We start from the raw sequence: 11,441 nt of genomic DNA, 5'->3' as shown, positions 1-11,441 counted from the left end.
AATAGTCAGTCTACTAAGTAAAGTCTGTGACTTAAAATATGAAAAGACTTAAATGATAGCAATATGGGGAATCAATTCTAGAAATTAAGGGAAAACAGCACAAAATATAAAGCAACACTCAATATACGTTTGCTCTCATACTGACTGAGTGCTACTACTTCTCTTGTTCATTTCTCGGTGTCTAGGTATGCCGCCAACCTCCAGCAGCTGCTCTCCTCGTCTGCAAACTCAAGGCAGTGCACGCACCCTCCACAGCTGTGAGGGTTAAGCAGGCAGGGTGCAGGACAGTGCCTGGCACACCACGGGCACGTAAAGCAAAGAGACACTCAAGCAGCCAATTTCCTTCCTTCCCTCGGTAAGATGCTGTGAGATATGCACACCCTAAAGTGAGACGAATTCCTTCTGCTCTTTCGAGTCTCCTTCTACTGAACACAAATGAGAAAATAAACTGACTTGGGGTCTGCAGATGCCAGGAGAGCCTTTCAGGCCCCTCTGATTGAGGCCTCACCAAGAGCCGTGAGCCCAGCACCCTGCAAATGCTTCGAGGACAGCTCCTCAAGGGGCACGAAGGAAAACCACTCCAAAATAAGCGTCTTCAGGATTTTTTTATTAGAAATCTGATTTTTTTTAAAAAATTATTTTTAAATTAGTGACCTAACACCTTATTTTTGAGACTCTGTGACCTAATACTCCATCTCTCATATTTGGAAACATAAATATGTTTACAGACTATCATTATATCATTTATGTAGAATAAAACGTTATTACTTTTGTCGGTAACACATTCAAGCAAAGACTGGAAATGCTGAGGTAGCAGAGAAACAGGGGAGCAAATGGTGTATCTTATCTTCAAGCAGTAAACACCTTAACTTCAAAATAAATTTATCGCTACTTTCTCACTTTTAATCAAAGCACTGAATTTAAACAATGAAGAAGACTAACAATCCTACGCGCTGAGTAAAAGCGCTCGTCATCATACGCCAAGACAGTTACGTTAGAGGGCACGCAGAACAGGTGCCTCCATATGTGTATTATCACGTAAAGATTTCAGGCATTTTAAAAATAGATCGCACAGTTCTCCAAAGACGCATGAAAAGACACTGTGCCTTATTAGGAAAGGGTACAGAAAGTAACATGCCAAACCTCAGTCAAACTGACAGTCCCGTCTTGCTTTAAACGGTCCTCTGCTGACACGTTGCATAGCTCCTTCTCACTCTGCAATAAAGACTTTACAGACTGGAACACATCTTCACTGAAGCTCTGGAAACAGAAGATACCCTTAATTTATTTCATTCTAAGACAAGGTACGAGATCCTGGAGATATGCTAGCTTTAAATAGAGAGTCACTTACCTTTCCAACGAATGTTCCTTTGGCATATTATCGTACACCTTTTGACATACACTGAGCTCAATTCGGCTGAGAGGAAGAGAGTGCAAAATGCTTCCGTGGAGTTCCACACGCTCAGCACACACACCCATGGCCCGGGCGTGGCCCGCAGGCCGGTTCACTTACTCTCCACCCTGAAACCTGACAGGCCGTCCGGCCGGCTTCCGAGCGCTGGCAGAACAGAAGCAAGCACTCGATGACGAGACGGCGGGGAAGCTGCTGTGAGGGATGCTAACAACAGGGATTACTCTCATGACGAAGCTGGTGATGGGGGAAGAAAAGCGATAACCCCAAATAAGGCTTTTCGGGGACCTTAAGGCAGCTGTATGAAAGCATGCAAAGTATCGGAGGGAGGAAAAAGTAACGTAAAGAAAAAATGAGCGTTATAGTCAGACATAAGTAGAACGTGAATCTCTTTGCACCTTTCTCTCCTGCTGACCTGCTGACCTGCTGACCTGCTGCTCGTCCATGAGAACGGTCCTTACTCCGCGGTCTCCCCCAGCAGAACTCCTACCCTCTGCAAGACCTGCAAAGATCTGCCCCCCAGTCGCGATGAACCTCTCAAAGCTCCTACTGTATCGTCTGCACTTTAAGATCATCTAATCTATATCACGACACGTTACAATTCCTATTTTCACATATATTTGTCTTTCTTACCCATCAAATCAAATTACTGACACCAGAGACTGTAAAATTGTATTTTACTCAATTTGTTTCCCCAGATTTCCGTACCTCACATACTATGTGAATTCAAGAAATCTTCAGTCTAAGAGAAGAGATATTAATATAAAACCAAAGCAGTTGAGGAAAAAATGTAATGATAAATTTGAATTTGAACTATCAGCATGAACTAAAGATTATTTAATACGCATACTACATTTTTCCACTGAGCAATCACAGAAGCAATGACCGTCAGCAGCAGCGAGGACACCCGCCATCAGACTGTGGTTTCTAAACACCATGTGCCAATGAAAAGGACAGTCTCTAGGGAAAATGGCTGCTTCCAGGTCTGAGGCAGAGACAGCAGGAGGTGTGGCTGATACAGCCGACTGTGACAGAATGCAGGAAGTGCTCAGAGACTAACTGGGAACACAGAAGCCAACTTGAAGAAATTCCCACTGGCCAAATTTGGGACAATATGAGCATCAAAAGAATAAAAATGGTAACGAAATATTTTTAAAAAAAAAACAAACAAACCACCCTACAAGTCCATTAAAACGGACAGAGAAAAGGGTGGGATGGGGGTGGAGCATATCTTTACACGAGAACGCTGGCTAACAAATAACAAATATGGACTGAATGACAAAGCTAGAAAAATACCCTCTATAACTCCCCATGTAATTACTGATTTAGAAAAGGGTCATCAATGGGTCCTAATCCACTGGATTAAAAACTTCTGGAGAACAGGACACTCACACTGTCTCACAGAATCACCCCGTGGACTGCTTACTAATCATATTAATTATAAAGGGATTCTGTGTCTTTAAGTTAGAATTATTGCGAGCCTGGACCCTCCTGATCTGACAGAAGGGAAAGGCCACGCCACCACCTCAGGGGTCCCTGCCAAACCTGAAGACAGGGCGAAACAGAAGGACTCAGAACACGGGACGTGGCACAAGGCGACGGGTCCAGACTTCCATGGACCTGCTGCCGGGAGAGAAGCAGCCAGACCACTGAAATGGACTAGACTGGGGACACAGAAAAGACACGATGCCCAGGTACGGGGTGACTGGGTCCCAGACGAGACCCAAGGGAAAGCAACAAGGGTATTGAGACGGTTACGGAATGTGTGTACGGACGGCATGTTATGTCAGACCGTCTGAGGGCGGGAACGATGCTGAGGTTAAGAGATGCCTGCTGGCAGACGCAGGACAGAAGCAACATGACATCCGCAGCCTCCCTCCCGGCTTCAGAAGTGTGCCATTCCCTGACGTGGCCGCTGCGGGACCCTCGTACTTTGGATGAGATCTGGGTCAGAACAGAGACTGGTTCCTGTACATCCAGAAGGGGAGACGGCCTCCCACGCACTCTCTGATGGACGCCCCTGGATGGGCCGCTGTCCTGCCTGACGGGCATGGAAGGTGTTGTCCCTCGTCGGGACGGGCCTAGCGCCACATCCATCCTGCCCTGACTTGCACAGCTCCTGAGTGCCTGGCAAGCGGCACGGAGGACAGCCATGTCTTGGCCACAGCCCAGGATGGGCCTGGCACATACGTGTCCGAACAAACTCCGTTACTTGCTGGACTGGAGTGGCCTGCCTTTCTCGGCCTTGTCCCTCCCCTCCATCTCAGGGCTTCCCCTGGGTCCGCATGTACAAAGTGTACATGTGGGTGCGCATGTGTGTGAACACACGCAGAACAGTTATGGCAACTAACTAACAGAGGTGACTCTAACTGAAGAGTGTATGTGGTGTTCATTGTATGGTTGCCCCTCACTAACTTTTCTGTGGGCTTGAAAATATTCAAATTTTAAAGGATTCTGCTTTCATTAGTGAGTAGAGGATTTCAGGTTAAGATACAAACATGAACTCAAAATAAAATATAAAATATAAAATAAATAAAATAAAATAAAATAAATAAAATAAAATAAATAAAATAATAAAATAAAATAAAATAAAATAAAATAAAATAAAATAAAATAAAATAAAATAAAATAAAATAAAAAAGAAAACTGAACTTGAACTGTCAGCATAAACTCATGACAGCAGTGGGCATTGCTAGTACCCAGATCTCAGTTTCTAAATTCTATTCAGGGTTCTTTGGAGAAACAGTCAATTCCAGGTCTGAAGAAGGGAAAGTGGAAGGTGACACTGGGGTCCATCTGTTGCACTAGAAATCAAAGAAGCAAGCAAAGAATTAGGAGCCTGAGACAAAAGGACATCGGCACCAGCTTGGAGGGGCTCCTGGGGACCAAATTTGGAACAACATGAGCAGCTTAAAATAGATGAGTGAATAAAATAAATGACTATAAATAAAAAAAGGTCGAGAACACACAGAATCCATGTGTCCAAAGTAATAAAAATAAATGAACGAATAAGTGAGGGGAAATAAACTCAGTCGCCACCACTGGAGGTGACTACTCCACTAAGTCACTAATCTGAACACTGGTAATTAAAGGGCATTTACCTTGCCTTTACTGGAGATACCGTAGTTTATCTAAGGGTGAGGAGAGGAAGCTGTTAAGAATGTTGGCTAATGTAAAAAAAAAAAAAGGCAAAATTAGGAAAATCACCATTTTGCAACTTCTAGAAAATAAAAAATTCAAGAAAAGGTCATCAAGGAATATTATTAGATGAAAGGTTGTTGGAAAAAACAAGGTATTTGCACACAAACGAGGATCATCCCATGGATTGTTCGCTAACTAAAAGCAGACAGCTCTGGCAGAGTTACTACCTTACTCTGTTGATCAATCTTTGCATTGCTGATTGTAGGAAAAACCTGAAATTCTAGTTTATGTGAAATACAGAGGAGAGAGGAACAAATAGCATCGTGAGAAAACCACCAGACAAACCCAGAATGTGCAGCATTATAAAAAACTGGCCTAATCTGTTCAAGAAGTCAGTCTTGAATATTAAAAAAACAACAAGGAAAAAGAAGCCTCTTCTGTGCCGAGAGCACTCTCACAGACATGGTGATGGTCCCTGAAACCCGCCAGACTTTCTGTAGAAGTATGGCAAGCACCGACCCCACAGAGTGACACGGTACAAGAAGGGCAAGATCTCTGTGTGCCCAGGGAAAGCAGCACCACGACAGGATGCAGTGGCTCTGGTGGCCAGACCCAGCCGATCTTCCGGGAGAGGGTTAAAACTACAAAGAAGATTGTGCTGAGGCTGGAATGTGTTGAGCCCAACTGCAGAGTTAAGAGATACAGCATTTTGAACTGTGTGAGGATATAAGAAGAGACAGGGCCTCGTGATACAGTTCTAAGCTTCAGCTTTGGTTTTATTTCGAAGACAATAAAATCTTGAGGTTATGTTCACTTCTAAAAATATATTTAATGAAATTAAAAAAACTTTTTTAAACAAATAAATAAGAGGAAGAAACTCTTTCAGACCAAAAGAAAGGTAAGGAAGTCATAACCATCAAATGCAACTTAGGGCCTAGGAGCCTAAACTGAATCCAAGATGGGGAGGTAGGGGTGGAAGCTGTAACAGATATTTTAAGGGCAATAAGGGAAATCTGAGTATGGCGGCATGTTAGCTATAAGAGAATTACATTCAATTTTCATAGGTGTGATACTGGGATTATTGCTAGAGAGGAGGGTGTGTTATTCCTGGGAGAAGCATGCTCAAGTACCCAGGGGTGAAGAGACATTAAGACTTTAACTTTCAAATGGTTCTGCCAAAAAGTAAACACACACACACACACACACACGCACGCACACGGCAAAAAAGACAAAATATTAACAATTACTAAATATGGGTGTTTGGTATGCAAGTTTATGTGTGGGTGCACTATGCTTTTAACTTCTCAATATGTTTGAAATTTTTCATAACAAAATGTTAGAAATAAATTAATAGAGTACAAAGTATACCTTTTTCTGTTTTTTATAATACTTGCTTCCCAATAAATATTTGATGTCTCTCTACCTTTAATGCAAAGTGGAATCTAAGGAATTCAAGCACACCTTTCAATTTCACGTCAGCCAACAGAGAAGTTTCTATCACTCAGCTATACCAAGGAAAGGCATCAAAAGCAGTGTAAGTCTGTAATACCTGGATTCACGTATTCTTATTTAAAAGTGAATCCAAACCAATCTTTCTTGTGTGCCTAATATGGATAATGTGCTGAATAACAAAAAACATTAAAATAACAGTATGAAATTTCAGCTGCAGCCTAATTCCTTATCTCAGGAATATGTTGGTAAGTTCAAGTTAAACAGGAATGCAGCATTATGCTTGAAGAACAAGGTCATTAGCTCATTACTATATTTTGTATATATGTTTCTTAGTTTTAATTATTAATATAAAGCCGTTGGTATAGTTATTAATTTAAAGCTATGGGTCCAGTTGCCAATCTGAAAAGGTATAATACACTAGTTTATAGAAAGAAGAAATTTGCTCACTATTAATACCTAGCATAGGGCCATATAATAAATACTCGAATTTATATTTGCTGAACGAATGAATAAATGAATGGTAATACTCTGAGGTAGAGCTAAATTTACACCTGATACTTGCTAAAAAGAAGATGGAAAACTATCTGCTGAGAAGACTTGGGGAGGAACCGTCATCTTTGAGAAATAAGGGTTATTGTCTTCAGGATTCTCTATCGCCACTTCCATACACACCAATCTTTGCACTATTTTAATGTTACTAATTTCGATAATGAGATTAACTTAAAACCATGAATATCATAGCTGCTGAACAAAAAAAATGATCAACATTTTGATTACGACTATCACCAAAAGTAACACAACACGTGAACTTACTTTTCTGACAGATGCCCTAGTCTTCGTGTGTCTGTTTCTGAGGGTCTGGAAAGTCGCCATAACTATATTGCTGTTCTATGTAATCAATGAAGAGTTAATCCATAAAATACCTAAAGAACACATAGAAAAAGAGAACAATTTATTAATTTTGGTGATTCAGGCAATCATTTTGTCCTAAAATAGTCATCTTAAAAAAAATAAAAACAAACAAAAATTCTGAGCCATAAAAAGTTACTTAGCAATCCAACACGAACATTTGAAAAATATGTGAATATAGGTACCTTAATAAGAGGAGCAAAAATACAGTATTTTCCCCTAGGACACCTTTGTGTTATGACTTTTCACTTAATGCTTTTTTGCTTTTTGCCCTATTCTGGATGAATGAACAAGAGTCCTAAGCAGGAAAAAACTAAGTGTATTTCTCCAGAGTCAAAGAAATGAAAGTGAACCTAGACCGTTTTTCCAGAAAGCAGATCAGAGACAAGAAAGAGATGGACAAGGCAAACAACTGAAAAGTGAGTGAGCTGCCGGACTCAGGAAGGACACAGGACATAAAAACAATTCCATGAAATCCTTCAGACACAGCGAAAAAGAAAAACGGGTATTGCTAAAAACACCAGAACAGCAAGGAAGTTTTAAGAAATATCACAGAACGCCAAAGAAAACAAATGAAAGGAATTAAAGAAACAATTAGAAAGAACACAGAAAACAGATATAGGAAAGTAAATAAATTACGCCTATCCTTTGATCCTGCAATTTCACATCTTAAAATTCATCCCACATATACACTTGCTCAAAATTCATAAAGATATAGGTGAAAGAATAGTCATTAAAATTAATATAAAACACTAGAAAGTATCTAAAAGTCCATCAATTCAAATAAATTATAACATAGTCAGATGACTACTACCCAGCTGTTGGAAAAAGATCAATACATACTGATATGAGCGTGTCCACAAAATATTAAGGAAAAAAAGCAAGTTACAGAACAGTACAGTGTGCTCACTACTTGTGACTAAGAACAATTACACAGAGACACAACTCCAACACACCTATATATGTGTTTGTACATGCCTAGGAAACATGACAGGTGCAAACTAAATTCGTGACAGTGGTCAGGCACAGCAACTGGGGTTTCTTAATGTTATGAAATGTCACATAATATGGTAAGATGATAGATGATTCAGTTAAATAAGGCAGTTTCCGGCATGTTCACATTATCTCCGTTTTGTGTAAAATCTGCATTGTTAGATGCACAATAAAACAGAATATATACTAGATGGGTATAAACATTGGTTTTATCTGGGTATATGCAATTACATATGTTTTCTCTTTCTGGATGTACATAAATTCTTTTTTAATAAGAAAAATATGTGTGTGTGTGTGTGTGTGTGTGTGTGTATATTTCCCAAGTCTTTCCTCCTCTCCTCTGGCCTAAGAAATGCTCAAGACAGCACCATCTATGCCTTGACATGTTTACAGCACGAGTTAACCAAGCCGAGGAGCCTGTGAATCGCCTTCCTAGTCTTCTGTCAACAGCAGCGTCCCATCCTGGCTCTTCTCACCGCTCCGGTTCTCCACTTCAGTACGCATACGGACCAGCTTACCGCCCCCGTTCCTGAAGCCCCAGATTCAGGTCTACCTGGCGCCCAGAAATCTGTACTTTCAACAGGTACCCATACGATTTCTGATTGAGAAACACCTGTCTACCCCTCTAGCCATTACAGTAGTCTCTCTCCCTAAATTCTTTCATAATTTGTTACTCAAATACTAATATTTCCTAACCGCCAACCTTGTCCTCTTTGGTACTTATTCTATTTAATTTTGCAAGGATATTCTATCTGTACCTCTGGTTTTGACTATGCAAGTAATTCATAAAATGTGCATCTTCGGTTCAGTTCTTGAACCTGACTTTTAGTTCCTTATGTTCAATTTTCCATTAGATACTTCTGACTAAATATCCCAGTTACTCCAAAGTTAGTATGTCCAAAAACTGAAGGAAACTTTTCTCTCTAACCCCTCTCCTCCTGTATTCTCTGTATCAGTAAGAGCCAGTAAGCCGAGCTAGAAACTGGCCTTGCCTTCGATCCCTACAGACCACCACGTCTGTAAGTCATCACGCCTGACCCATCACCCTCCTAAACGTCCCTCGCATCCGGCCCTGCGTGGACTGGCTGCACGGCTACAGACTGCTCACGCATCGGTCCAGGGGCCTCCCTGAGGAAGGCTGGCTCGTCTCCTTTGTCCCTCGTCACCCAAACGAACGGCAGCCGCCTCCTCTATCCTCCCAAAGTGGTCTGTCCTTTCTCTCCTGGGCGCTGTCTGCATGCTTCCCTCCTATCATGAGTTCCTCAAGGACAAGTTTTACTCTATTTGTGTTCTAACACAGCAAGCATTCGAACTTCTCATGAATTAACAAATAAAAAGTAATCCTTTTTAAAGTACAAAGTATGCCTTTAAATGTTTGAATGGATGCTTCTACATTTAATGAATTAGAGAAAAAATTAAGTTTTTACGATAATTTCTAATTTTATAGTATTTGGGAACATATATATAATAAATGCACTAAATATACATTTTTTGAACAAATTCCAAATGGTCATGTTAAAAATTAATATTCTGTTGAATATAACTCTAACGAAACATGGCAAAATATATAAAACACTGGTTTTCAAACACTCGCCAACAGGCAACGCAGGACCGTGACCTGGCTACTTCCCAGTGGCGACACAGGCATAGGATGCCACGCGGTGTGGCAGTCGCAGCGACAGCAGAGGGCAGAGCCTGGGAAAGCCAAGGTGGCCAGACTCTGTGGGCAGAGCACTGGAGGGGGAGCGCAGAAAGAGCGAGACGTTTAGAACGTGCAGCTGGGCTCCCCTGTGGTCCCTGGGGACAAAACTGATCTGTGCTGAGTATCCGAGGCTGGGGACATACAGCGCCTGCAGCCGGACAGGCTGGAATACCCTGCACTCCCACCACGCAGAGCGGAAGCACCTTGCAGTCTAACAGGCAATGGATGGACTCCTCAGAAACAGACTGGTAGCTGGGGGACTAAGTCAGCGCACACTGAAGGCCATTCTGCGCTCTCCCCAGCAAAGCTTAAAGGAGAGCCTCGACACAATCCAGCGGATTCCGAATGACCCAGTGTGCACCCCAGCTAAATCCAACACTCTCAGGAATACAACAAAATCCAGTGAGTGACGGCACAAAATTTATTGGCTGAAATATAATAAAAATTACCAGGTATGCAAAGGAGAAAAATATGACCCACAACCGGAGGAAAAAAAGGTCAACACAGTAAGTGCACGCCCAGAAGTGACAGAGATGATGGAATGAACACAAAACATGGTGAATCTAGACCATAAATATGTTCCGCACATTCAAGCAGAGAGAAAAACGTGGTCATGATAAGGAGGGAAACAGAAGACATGAGACCCCAGTTAAAATTCTAGAGATCAAAATAAAATATACTAAATAAAAAACGTACTGGACACAACTACCATCAGACTAGACAATGCAGGAGAAAACCTCAACGAACTTGAAGACACAGCAATAGAAATTATCTAAAACGAAGCACAGAAACAAGAAATTTAAACACGAACAAACAACAACAAGAGCAACATCAGTGAGCCACTCCGAAATGGACTGGGGTCCCAAAGTGTGGGGTCGAGAACAACACAGACAGACAAAATGACCCAGAACTTCCCAAATCTGATGAAAATCATCAAGCGAGTGATCCAAGGAAGAACAATCAACCCCAAGAATAAACATAAAGAAAACCACGCCAAGACACATCGGAACTAAATTGCCGAAAACCAGTGATAGAGAGGAAAATCTTAAAGTCAACTGGAGCAAAAAAGTACACATTACACACAGAGGAAAAAGGAAGGGGAGCAGACTTCTTGTCAGCGACTACGCAAGCCACGAAATAAGATGAGATCAGTATCTTTAAAGTAATGAAAGGAAAAAAAATGTCAACCCAATGAAAATGTCTTTCAAAAATTAAGGCAAAATAAATTTATTCAAACTAAAAAATGCTGTGAGAATTCATCACCAGCCAACCATCACTAGAATAGATGACAGTTAAAAGAAATTCTCAAGCAAAAGAGAAACAATACTAGATGGAAATTTGGAACAAAATGAAAAACTAGAGTGCCTGAAATGGTAACTGTGATGGTACTATAAAAGACATTTTCTCCTTTTTTAAATCCCATTTAAAAATAACCACTTAAATAAAAATAACAATGTATTTATGGGGTTTACTTTGCAACTTACATAGAAGCAAAATGATGACAAAATAACACAAAGGACATGGTGGGTGGGAGAAGTGACACTGATTAAAGCTGTCCTGTAGACCCCAGAGCAAGCACTAAAAACGTAAAACAAAATAATGCCTAATAAGCAAAAGTGGGGTAAAAGTGATGTCATCCCCTTTCGCAAATGAGGAAGCTAAGGCTTATCTTCACAGGATTGCTCTAAGAATGCCATGAAATAATACATGTAAAAATAGTATCTAATACAACGGGAACTCAAATGCTAGCTCCTTCCTTGGTGCAGACCTGCTGTTTAATTTATAAAATCTAAATATACCACAGCTACTGGTTACTACTTTCTACTCCTGAAT

The 11,441-nt window shown here is 40.9% G+C and overlaps 1 protein-coding gene across 6 annotated transcripts in view; it reads right to left on the bottom strand.

Annotated features, from left to right (window-relative positions):
• The window catches only part of AKAP11 (A-kinase anchoring protein 11), a 45,486-nt gene that overhangs the window by 28,568 nt on the left and 5,477 nt on the right, over positions 1-11,441 (bottom strand). For all 6 annotated transcript variants that reach the window (XM_015591807.2, XM_025048990.1, XM_025048991.1 and 3 more), the window contains exons 2-3: positions 6,818-6,927; positions 1,144-1,260 (exon numbers count right to left, since the gene is read on the bottom strand). In XM_015591807.2, coding sequence (XP_015447293.1) covers positions 1,144-1,260; positions 6,818-6,877 — 177 coding nt within the window. In that variant the 5' untranslated portion in view covers positions 6,878-6,927. The remainder of the gene's footprint in view (positions 1-1,143; positions 1,261-6,817; positions 6,928-11,441) is intronic.

Source organism: Pteropus alecto, unplaced genomic scaffold (genome assembly GCF_000325575.1).
Source record: "Pteropus alecto unplaced genomic scaffold, ASM32557v1 scaffold35, whole genome shotgun sequence".
In the NCBI taxonomy this organism is placed as follows: Eukaryota; Metazoa; Chordata; class Mammalia; order Chiroptera; family Pteropodidae; genus Pteropus; species Pteropus alecto.
Note: the sequence above shows the minus strand (reverse complement) of the source record. Positions and strands in the feature narration are given on the sequence as shown.